Here is a 12,733-nt window from a genome sequence, read left to right as displayed (position 1 = left end):
AACTACACAAAATTTACAGAATTGCCACATACACCCCAACATATTAAACATACTGTGCACATGCATTTGCTTCACTACCAGCAAGAAATATGAGGTTGACTGTCCAGGAGCAGGCCCCAGAAAAAGGATGGGAATTTTACCGCCAGCATCACCCTGTGTTGCTAACATTATGTGGTATAAAATATGAGATAAATCATTCAAAAAGCCACTTTGATTTAGGCCAAGTACTTTTATACCTTCATCTTTATTCCAAATGTACTGCCATTGTGCAAGATTTTGTACAAAGTAGTGTGCTGCCTCCCCAGATAAACAGAAATAGAGTTGTTTATTTCCATAAATCTTGAGAACTTGTTGAAAGATTCTAATCATCAGTGAGTCATCTGAGATGAAGTTTCTTGTGAATTTTCTTTAGAAACTTGTGGGCTGGGTTAAAAGTAAAAAAAATACTCACTGGTGTCCTGAAAGTCCACATCCTGGCCGTTGAGAGCATTCTTCAGGCGGTGAGTCATGATCTTCAGCTGCATTATCTGTTGCCGTATTGTCATGTCCGGCTTGGTGATGTCAATTTCCACTTCAGGGTTGTTGATCTGACTGGCTAGCCCATCACCCATGACCTCAGGAAGGTACCTGGCACACATGAACATTTGTTTAATATAAATATACATAAAATACATCTGGAAATGTTAATCATCTGTGACCAAAAATGGCAATGATTAACTCAGTATTTTTGTACTTTCATAATTTATTTTGAAATACATTTCTTTATCGGTTCATTTGCCCTACCTGGCACGGTTCATGCCATTCCAACACTTATCCTCGGCTCCTGTTCCAGTGGCCACTCTATCACTGCAGAGAATACTTGGGAGAGAAACCCAGTGCGGCTGCATGTCCCTCAGTCTCATGGTTACATCAGACACCTGAGGCAGGATTGACAAGAGCAGATTCATGAGATTTTACACTTTGCCCCAAATCACAGCATGGTGGCAGACTCAAACAGGAGAGTAAGAAAAAAACCCTGCTTCCTCAACAACCAACTGCAGTGCTCAGTCATCTGACTCATTCATCCACCCAAGCATTCATTCCCATCTAATCACCCCATGGTCGTTTGTGTAAAGGTGAAATGAACAGCAAAAGGGGTTTAATTGCCTGTGATGAGCAATAGCTCCTGTATCATAAACCATTAATATAAATGGGCCAGATAAGAACACCAGAAAGCAATAACAAGGACACAGATTCACTTGGGTAAATACTAACCAATTTTTCCATTTTGTTAGAGCTGGATCCCAGCTTGTCCTCCACTGTAACCCTCCCTCTCTTCATGATATCGTCAACTCCCGTGCTGCTGGTTCCTCCTTCTCTGAGGTTGCCACATGCCTGGAACAACTAGGGCACGAGAAAGTGAAGGAAAGAGAGAAATGTCAAAGTCATCTACAACTGCTAACTTGACCTGTAACATTTGCTCTATAAATGCTATTTTCCTACCATATGTAGTTCAAACCAAACATCTTCATTGGTGTTGGCGTTAACAAGGCTGAAATCTAACACTTGAACTAGCTCTCTGAATAGAATCCTATAAATCCATACCGCACTCTCAAACTGCATTTGCAAAACGTTTTCAGTTTGTTGGACCAACTTGTCTACAAAGAACCTTTGAGCATATTAGTACATGCAGATCTCTACTGTTGAAAACCAACAGTGACAAGTGGCAATGGTTATTTGCACAACCCCAAGAGAATCAATCACAGCACCGCTCCAGCAGAATGATTCACAGCTCAAGAAAGTACTATGCATCCCTATGAGGCTTGCATTTTATAAATGGAGCCCAGGGAATACAGTAAGACTGCAGTCAATCTGTCATCCAATCTGGCCTGCTAAGAGGAATCTCTAGCCTTTGAACCTTCACACATAACGATAAAATAATCCTGTCTTAAGCTTTGAGTCGTGTCTGTCAGCAAGCAACTTGTTGGTGTTGCTGTCTGGCTCACAGTAGATTGAATAATTAACATTAAAAATATGGTGTTGACTGTTACAACAGAGTAGTGGCAGATAGCCCTCAAGCACATTTACTTATGCACATTGCAGTAAATTTTATCTGTATTTGGTCTGCTTTTTATGGGAAAAGTACATGAGGCTTTCAATGTCAACATATTATGTAAATAGAAGATAATCTGTCCTACACTGTGTCTACCATAATATTAGACCATAGACATGAGTGGACTTCTATGGGATCAGCACAGCTCTTTCCCCTAGAGATGAAGATCAGAAGCTGAAGCTGTGTGTGATTACCATGCTGAACCAGGTCAGAGGCAGTCAGCCAGGCTATGGCTCATCTCAAGCCAGCCAGGCTCTTTAACAGCAAATCAGCACAGGGGAAGCTTTGTCTTTCCTCCCACCATCTACTCTGTTTTCCACCTTCACCAAATAACACTGATTTCCATCGCTGCCAGTGCCTTTCAAGGATCATATAAACTGTTGCTCAAACACCATTAAACAGTGAAGTAAACGTTTGACCTTCAGGCTCTCTCCTGACAACTGATACCTGTTGTCCTTTTATTTTAAATTAGCTATGTAAAGCATTGCAACATCATTAATTTAGTGGTAGGATAAGTGTTAATTGTACAAACAAATGAATGTAGGGGCAATAGGGTAGCATAGTGAGAAGGGACACAGGCTCTTAACTGAATGATCCAGCGTATTGGCAATATTGTTGTTACACATTCATGCCAATAAAGCTAATTTGAATTGAATTGAATTTGAATGTCCATTCGTTTGCAAAAACCTGCTTTACCAGGTGATATGAATATTAGGATCCTGGATTCCTGGATCCTGGATTGAGTTTCCTGGATTCTATTCTGAGAGCTAGTTCAACAAACGTAACCTATTGGCCTCAGGTGAAGATGCCAATGATGGTCGTTCAGTCTTGGCCACGGGGTAGTCCTAACGACCATAACAACTGTCGTTACAACAACAGGAACCAGGAACACTAACGAACCAGCAGTATCGACCCCACTGATGTTAAATAGCTGAGTTTCCCTACCAGTCAGTCAGAACTGAAGAAGTCCCTTGGATGAGGGACGAAACGTCTTCCAGTATCTTCAACCAAGTCCAGTTGCCCTTGACTTTAACCTCCGTTGGATGACTACATAAACAAACATCTGCTAATCTGCCTCCTTGGGACTATGTGGGTGTGCTTTGAACAGATTAGATAGACAGTCGCCTGGCTACATGAGCAAACAATCCGGCAACTGTCATCTCATTTTGATTCCAACATTGCTAAATCCCGATTGGTGCATAGAAGTGCATGCACATTTTTTTTCCAACTGAGCCACTTTTCAAACCACTGAGAAGAGTACAAACATGAACACAAAAACAGAAATCTCTCGTGTGAAAAAATCTTAATTGTTGCAGACAGTTGTGTGTGTGTGTTTATGTGCTGTAGGACCCCCTCGCTAATATTAAGAGGCTGAATCGAGAACATAGGTTTTCATGGCCTTTTTAGATATTTGTTTGCCAATTTGACTTTGATTGACCTCCCTCAAGCAGGAAAAAATGATATATATTTAAGTTAAACTAGAGCAGTGAAATATCACTGTTCAGCTGCCATGAACTGGCTCATGGTTGAGCTCACCTGTAGCTACATTTTTGTTTTTTGCAGTTTGCAGCAGACATCTGTTTGGCTTTAAAAAAAAAAAAAAAAAAAAAAAAAAAAATATATATATATATATATATATATATAACTATATTTTTTTATTTACATAGGGTAATGGTTCTGCTATGACTAGAGCAACATGTTAATGAGACATAATCTGCCACAATTACCCTAATTAAAATGACATACATTCTGCACCTCATGTAAGGGTCTATTAGTTCTTTCTCAGAAAAAGCTTTTGTGATAGAACATAGTGATCTCGTCCATTAGTAAATTGGCAGTTGTGGCACAGAATGAACTGCTTTAATAATCAAGGAAATCCATTTGATTTGATTGGTCAAGCCTGAAGCAAGATCATCGTACCTACTACTCCAATGATGTTGAGGGTGTGTTGTATTTTACAAGTCAGTTCAGTTATCCACTCTCTGTCTTCAACCATGTACAGAGATCAGTAAGTACAGTCTAAATTTAGTTTGACATCAATACTATTCAAATATCTTGATATCAGCCGTTTAGACTTATGTTTGCAACATTTTGGATCTCACAATATCATTTGATGTCTTTTGCCTCAACTCTTCATTGTATACTGTGTTGTAAAAACTGTTTGTATGGGTTAGTGAGCTGTATGTATGCACAAATGTGTGCTCTGACCTTGCTATTGATGGTCTTTATATTCTCCATCATGGTAGACATGGCTTCCGATATGCGGGAGGGGAGAGAGAGGACCACGCTATCCACACCAGATGGCCCTTCAAAACGACCAGCCACCTGTATCATTGTTTCTACAGAGACAGGTGGTACAGTTAGTGCAAAGAAAGTGTAAAATGTTTCATCTGTAGTTCACTGGTTAGAATAATTCAGCCTCATTCCCTGCACTAAGTAACATCATGTGTCGGGTGAACCTTTGAGCAAACATATGGCTGAATTGGAGGCATATGTGAATGTGTGTGTGCTCCCCACCTGCCAGATGCCTCCACTCTGTGTTGAGGTCAGCCTGGTTGGCCAGACAGCCCTTCATGACGTTGCTGCAGTAGTTGGCACAAGGTCTGGCAGAGGCCATGCCGCGGCAGTGGGGACAATAAGTCATCTTCATGATGGCCCGCATGCACTCCTGGCTCAGCTGCACCTGGGGTAGAGTACAGACAAAAATAAACACACCACCTGGATGAAAAACGTTTGTTTTGTCAAGCATATTTGATCTAATAGTCGGTTTTAAGAAGATATGAAGATGGACATTTCTTTAGCCAGACAATGACTGGCTAAAGAAATGTCACAGAACTGTGGGAGGTCACCTCCCATGGTGACCTTTTTTTAGTTTGCACCTGACTTTCATTCGGCACAGTTTCCTTGGAAACCACTTTGGGAAAATTTGCTTTTTGTTTCACACACGATAAAAGGGCCCTGACAAGTATTCTCAGTCCCTCACTCCATCCTTCCTGCCTCTTCCATTTCTCTCTCAATCCCACAAGGCTGTTCCCCTAGGAAAGGGCCTTGGTGCATGAAAAGTGAAACTGGGTTAATACCAGTAAGCTCTGTTCACAAGAGAGTACAGCTATGCATACAAAACCTCAGGAAGTGTGTGTGTATGTGTTGGTGTGTGTGTGTGAGAGAGAGAGAGAGGGAAAGAGAGGTGGAACGAGCCCAGCTATGCATACAAAGCTCCTCTAAGCTGACATCTGGGCCAGCCTGATGCTTTTCCTGGAAACTGTTCTTCCAACAGCAAAGTCACAGTTAAAACCAGCTTTTAACAAATATACATTAGAAATAGAACAACAATATGAATCAGGTGGGAAAACAAATCCTAGACCCTTTGAACACTCTACAGGCAGTCAGTAGATTAATAAAAATTCAAATATGCTTGACATAATAGGACATAAAAATGATGATGACTAGACCATAGACAGTAGCACTGTCCCCTGATAAATATAATGAGCACTGACAAGGGCAGCTCCTTTCTAGTGCTGCTTCTTCACGGTGTACTCCTTGGATGCATCTTAGTATTGTATGCAGTTTATAGCTCTCCACTCATTCTGATTCTGATTCTCATTCTTTCATCAATTCCTGTGGTCGAGAAGTTTCAAACAACCATAATTATGTTCTGTTTTTAGTCTTTTTCTTGGTTGTATTTAATCACTATTTACGAGTGTATAAACCCAATTTTCCCACAAGCATCAATAAAATATAATCGAATCATACTTGATCCACATACGGGAAAAGTAATTGTTGTTGACACGGTTTCAACTCTAAATTAAATCTTAAACTACTTTAAAAATACATAATAAGCCTAAATTTGTAAATGCATCTCTGATGTATAAAAGAGATCAATAGAATTTGATAACTATTGCCAGCTGCACAAATAAGGACAGTATAAAGTGAAATCAGTGATACAGAAAAACAATAACCACATTCCCAGGCTTAATCACAAGTCATATGAGACATGAGTCAGATCCTCATTCCTGCCCTCCTTTTCTCCCCTCCTCCCATCCTTACCCTACCACTCATTAGCCAGGGATGAGTCAGACAAATGCTTTTTTGGTGAGTGAGGGAAGGGAGGGTGCAGGGATGAGTGGAGCAAAAAACTGAAAATGAGAGAGAGAGAGAGGAATGTTAAAAAAGCAACAAGATTTACCAAGGGGCGTTGGCAGGAGAGAAAAAACCCCAGGGTGATGTTAATGAAATACTTATTAATGATACACAGTCATTAATCATGTTTCTGTTACATCACCCATACAGTATTAATGCTGGGAATCCCAGGCCAGGCACAACAGACATAAAACAGTATGTAACTCCTCCATGGTGCTAATTGGAGGTTGATGTTGACAACTTCCTCTGTAACCTTGGAGCTGTGGTGCACCAGGCACTGTGAAAGAGGGGCTGTCACATTAGAAAAAGTATATGACTGAGATTCAACTGAGGATTACTTTTTATTATCAATTAATCTGTTGATAATTCTTCTGATAAACTGAAATTGAAACAGGAAAATAATAAAGGAGCAAATCTTCACATTTAAGTAGCATAGGTGAAATAATTCACCAAGCACATCTGCTGAACAGCATGTTTGGCAATAAGGAATCAAATGGTTAATCACTTTTCTGACAATCAACTAAGAAATTGATCGAAAAATTTTTGTCAACACTTATAACATCTTCACACACACACACACACACATACACGCGTACCTATCCAACAGTGCACCGTCGGAGTAAACTGCCAAGTGTGGACCTGTGTTTCCAGTCCTTTTAAGTAAAATAAATATAATACAAAATTTACTTTTACTGTCTTTTAACATAATATTACTGCAAATTTGCTTTTTTTGGCTTTTTAAAGAAATTGCCAAGAGGGGACTTAGATCCTTAAACGATAGCTACCTATCCAAGAGGGGACCTCCATTGTTATGCAGTGGAACTGTCTGTGCTCATTCTCACCTAATGAGTGTTTTTACCTTCAAAGACTTTCTTTGTTTCTTTCAAAAATGGATAATTTAACTTTAATGTGAGCGATGTGTAAACATTTCACCGTGATCCAAACTTTAATCACTTTAACTGAAAATAAATAAACTTTAAACTTTATTCAGAAGTAACTTTGCTGCATGCATTGATATCAAGCACTACAGTATTACCAACAAAAATTACTTGATCTAGGTTTCAAATACCGTTTAAATAATAATAAAATATCTTATTACACTAGTGCACTTATTTTAACTTTCTCTTAGGGGAATTCATATTCTTCTGTGTGGGATGGTCATTTTTATGACCTGTGTGGAATGGTGATGTATGCATTTTAAAGAGTTACTTTGTATTTGCTCTTAATAACTGAATCTTAGACTGGTTTTGAATCACACATCCACTACACTCTGTTAAGGCTATTTGGATATCTTTAGGGGCTAAAGTCATTTATGAATATAATGAGTCAGACAACAGATAATGAGTTATCCTTTTTCTAATAAGGATAATTTGACATTCAAACTATAGCATGTATGACAAACGAAAGCAAAAACAATAATACTTATGAGAAAAATATAATCTCAACTAAGCAGTCTGTTGACACATGATTTGATAATATGCTTTTAAAACAAAACTTAAAGGCTCAGCAATAGTAGATTTCCTAACTAGTATTAAGCTTCAGACTGTAAGATAAAAGGCTACCCAAATAAATTGATGTCCTGATGGGTTTTCATCAGGAATGCGTGGTATTTTCATGTTTGCATTAGGCCTACAGAAAAAAGGTCCACACTTGTATGGTTTAATGACATGAATCCACTGTTGGTTGCTACATAACGACACATGTCCCCTCTTAGATAGTATGGAGCAACAGTCACACTCCAACATCCAGCATCAATAATTATTCCGCATGATTTGTTATGTTTTTGTAATGAAATATAAAGTCTCAGCTTTAATGGATGGCTTAAACATTTTCACTCTTGACACTGTATTATAATGAAGGGCTGCCCACAAGTTTAGGGAGTCATAAGTAAAACTTTACCAACTTAAACCTTCAAGAGCCTGAAGTTTGATCCTCCACCTGAGAAGCTGCTGCCTTTGCTAACAAATGTGTAACCCACATTACCCATGAGAAAAAGACTATTACCGATGACATGACATCCAGAGGCAAAGTCGATCCCTTGTTGAAGTGTGGAATGAAAATGCTGGTTTAGTTACAGACTTGCAAGCTTCGATGTACCTGTGTACTTTATGGAAAGCCCTAATATAAAGGGCTACCCAAATTAATTCATGAAGCATTAATGTCCTGATGAGTTTTCATCAGGAATGCATAATATTTACTGGTCCGCATTGCCTACAGAAAAAAAGGTCCACACTTGTATGGCATTAAATGACAGGAATCCACTGTTGGTTGCTACATAACGACACATGTCCCCTCTTAGATAGTATGGAGCAACAGTCACACTCCAACATCATTAAATATTCCTCAAGCATGATTTGTTATTATTGTTTTGTAATGAAATATGATGCTCAGCTTTAGTTGATGGCTTAACCATTTTCAATCTTGACACTGCATCAAAATGAAGGGCTGCCCACAAGTCAGGAGATTCATAAGTACTTTAAGATAAATAAATAAAAAGTAGGAACAACATGGTCAGCAGCAAGATACTTTGTATTAATTTTTTATTAATTGCTAAAAACATATTTATTAAGTTTTACTAGACCTTTGAAATGGTTTAGCCCCCAAATCTTCCAAATATGATATTGACCAATTAGGACATGTTTTAATCAATTTTACAATGTACTTGTTTCTTTAATCTATATTTATAGGTGTGCATTTTGTTTGTTGATTTGCATTACAGAAATGTCCACTGTTGGCTGGTATATAATGACACAAGTTCCCTCTTAGATAGCATGAATCGACACTCACACTGCAACATGGATGAGTAAAAAAGAAATGTATGATTCTTAAAAGAAAATTATAATGTAACCTAAATAGAATCTTTAGTTATACTTGTAAATAAGGTCTATTGTTATGTAACAAGTAATAGTTTCCAAATAACTCTCAATTAAGTCTTTTCCAACTCATAATATGTTCTTCATTCAAAAGTATTGCTCATAACTAGTTCACTGGTATTTGACGCTTTTGACCCACACACATTCCCTATTCTGAACTTGCCTCCTTTCTCCAAACAAAACATTAAAGCAAAAAACTTTACCAACTTAAAAATTCAAGAGCCTGAAGTTTGATCCTCCACCTGAGAAGCTGCTGTCCTTTGCTAAGAAATGTGTAACCCACATTACCCATGACAAAAAGACTATTACCGATGACACATTAAATGACAGGAATCCACTGTTGCTACATAGGGCACATGTCCCCTCTTAGATCCTATGGAGCAACAGTCACACTCCAACATCATTAAATATTCCTCAAGCATGATAAATAAATTTAAATTAGGAAGTAAATGGTCAGCAGGAAGATTCTTAATGTTCTTTTTTATTTGCTAAAAACAGATTTATTATGAACTTTCCAATTATGACAATCACAGGATTTCAATCAATTTTACAATGTACATGTATCTTTAATCTATATGTAACGGAATGCATTTTGTTTGTTGTTTTGCATTACAAAAATGTCCACTGTTGGCTGGTACATAATGACACAAGTTCCCTCTTAGATAGTGGATTGACACTCACACTCCAGCATGAATAAATAAAAAAGAAATTGATAATTTCTAAGAGAAACTTATAATTTAAACTAAATATAATTGTAGTTACTTGGGGTTTGAAGAGACACTAAGTTTACAAGACTAGGCGAGACACAATATTGGGTGCAAGTGTGAAATGTTAAGTAGTTCAAGTTCAAAGGCCTAACGATCATCATTGGTCGCAAGAAACCCTCCCCCACACTGCAGACAATCAGACACAGATTCTCACTGCAGACAATCAGACACACGTTCACACCCCTCACCTGCTCCAGGTCACCTCTCAGAGACAGCACTCACACTTTCTCCAGGATTTTGTATTTAGCTTAACTCTGCATTGGATGCTAATTCATAACACAGTTTCCTACAACCACAAAAAGAAAACGGTAGAAATATATGTAGACATATGTTTAGTAAAAGTGCCCAAACACCCAATTCTAATAAAAATCTGATGATGGTACAGCCAAAGAGAGAAAATAAATACAGGAGAGAGGAGATGCATGCTAATAAGCCACAGGTTTGATTAGAACTGGGCCACTGCAGTAAGAACTCATTTGTGTATGGTGCACATGCTCCTGAAGACACACGCTCATAAACTGAAAGTTTCTTGCTCTCTTCTCTCTTAACTTTGACCCTCAATTTACTGTATACTGCACTATAATGGCCACTCTACATTTTGGGTTTCAACAATACGCTTAAAAGAAATGTATGCCAGTTTGTATAGCATATTTACAATATTGGTAAGCCTGAGAGAAGTTCTCACCACTGTTAAATTATAGTATCCCTGACACAAGTGGCATGTAACACAAAATAAATTAAACACTCAATAAACACAATTAAGGCAAATAAAACAGAAGCCTTTTAACTACATAGCCTAAATACCTATGGTAGAAGCACAAAAAGCAAGGACAAATGACCAAATAATAAAAATCTGAGCAAGACAATAAGGCATTATGTTGGTTCTGAGACAGGCTGTAGGTAACTCCACCACTACACTTAATGTACGTAGAAGTTTAAATTCATCAGAAGAGAGTGACCTAGAATTTGAATGACTATGAATGCCTGGTTGACATTCATTGTAAGCCTTACATATTAAATGATTCCCACTGCTTGTAAACCTTTTCAGTGACTTTAAGCATTGTTGATCATGTGTCAGACCAATCAGAGAGACCATCAGTCTTCCTTCTTTTGAGATAGATTTCCATCCAAATACACTATATGGACAAAGGTGCTACCCCTGTCCTAATAAATTTGGTAGGGGCTGTGTTTTCATGGGTTGTTAAGGGAAATCTTGCCTATGGATTTAGAATGGGATGTCATAAAAGTAATGCGTAGGTGTTGCTGTATTTTTGTCCATACTAGTGTAATAAATTAACTCCATATTATACACAATCGCTTTAAAATTCATTTGGTGATATTTTAAAAGTTATTCAACCCCATTATTTGGGGGGTGTACTAAATCGCACATATGTATGGTTATTATACTAATTCTTAGTAGATGTTTTCTGGTGTAAAACACCTTATTTAGCTACTTTTTGTGAGTAGCTTGTAACATAGGGTACAATTTTCAACAAAAGTGGAGTATTGTACATCGCTCTTTAAGTTTCAAAATATCTCCCACAAGACTCCAGAGAAGTTGCATTACCAAAGGCCAAGTCACTGGTTTGCGATCTTGACGCCCTAACGACCATCGTCAGCAACAAGAAACCATCCCCCACGCTGCACACAATGGAGAACAATGACTGAAACTTCACAACCCTCACCCAAGATGACTTCTCAGAGACAGCTCTCAACATTTCAACCTTAAAACATTTGTGAATCACATAGGCTCTAGTCACTTAAATGTAGAGGATTCTTTTAAATCTACATCATTAACTGAAGACATGTGTAACTCTTTCTAAAAAATCCACAACAATACCTTCAAGCAGTATGTCTGACATGTCTACCACAGTAAACAAAAGTAAATCAAACCTATATCTAATTGCCAGAGAACATTTGCATTACTATGCCAGCAGTAGTTAGCATTTGATGTCTTATCCTAAGAACCAATCACTGTCCAGATAGCTAGTCAGGATTGTGTATATATATTCTGGGCTCCTCAGAGAAGGTGCATGGCAGTCTTTGGTGTCTTGTGGAAGTGTTGACAAGTATGCAGTTTTTTGAAGGAGAAAACCAACTTTAAAATTTCTTTACTATTCTTACTAATCGTTTACCAGTCATCCATTTATCTATCTGTCTATCTTAACGGTATGTAGACATATTTCACCTGTGTTGTTCTTTTGAAAAACTTTTTCATCTTTCCATCCTGAAGACCAAAGCGAGAGGTAAGTTGAACATTTTTACCAATACCCCTTGTATGTTTTCATCAAGGCTGTTTGTAACTAAACTATCAAATTTAAATATAAACATGTACATATATATATATATATATATATATATATATTGTATAACATAGTATATTCTGACTGTATCAGATTGTACAGATAGTTTGTTATTGTATATTGATTGCTTAGTGTGTAAATATTTTTACACCTATGTAGAATGTTACCTGTATATTGTATATAGGGTGTATATAGTATGAATATTATTTATACTAATACATAGAATTTTAACTGATTCTACTTTTATTGTATTTTATTCCTTACATTCCTATATACATATATGTACACAGAAAAAGTACTGATAGCTTATATTGTTTTACAAAGTCACCCAAGTTATCATGCTGTTCTTCTCATTGTATAAACAATAATCTTAAATTAACTTGTTATAAGTCAAGACACCATATGATGTATAATATATTGTAAAACATTTCACTGGAAAATGAGAACCAGAAGGGTTTTTCCTAAAAAGGAAGCCTTGCAACTTCACTGCATCTGAGAAAGAAAAAGCCAAATTTCAGAAAGGATTCATCTACAAGGAGAAAGGTATTAGATCAGAAC

At 37.5% G+C, this 12,733-nt stretch overlaps 1 protein-coding gene across 1 annotated transcript in view; it reads right to left on the bottom strand.

Annotated features, from left to right (window-relative positions):
* gpc1b (glypican 1b) overlaps window positions 1-12,733 on the bottom strand; it is an 80,137-nt gene that overhangs the window by 3,588 nt on the left and 63,816 nt on the right. The window contains exons 5-9 of the mRNA XM_038718143.1: window positions 4,610-4,775; window positions 4,301-4,431; window positions 1,255-1,383; window positions 784-917; window positions 452-627 (exon numbers count right to left, since the gene is read on the bottom strand). Of these exons, the coding sequence (XP_038574071.1) occupies window positions 452-627; window positions 784-917; window positions 1,255-1,383; window positions 4,301-4,431; window positions 4,610-4,775 (736 nt within the window). The remainder of the gene's footprint in view (window positions 1-451; window positions 628-783; window positions 918-1,254; window positions 1,384-4,300; window positions 4,432-4,609; window positions 4,776-12,733) is intronic.

This window comes from Micropterus salmoides, unplaced genomic scaffold, assembly GCF_014851395.1.
Source record: "Micropterus salmoides isolate LMB-PRFRI ecotype aquatic unplaced genomic scaffold, ASM1485139v1 Ms_hic_scaffold_14, whole genome shotgun sequence".
Classification (NCBI taxonomy): domain Eukaryota; kingdom Metazoa; phylum Chordata; class Actinopteri; order Centrarchiformes; family Centrarchidae; genus Micropterus; species Micropterus salmoides.
This window is presented reverse-complemented; position numbering and strand designations above follow the sequence as displayed.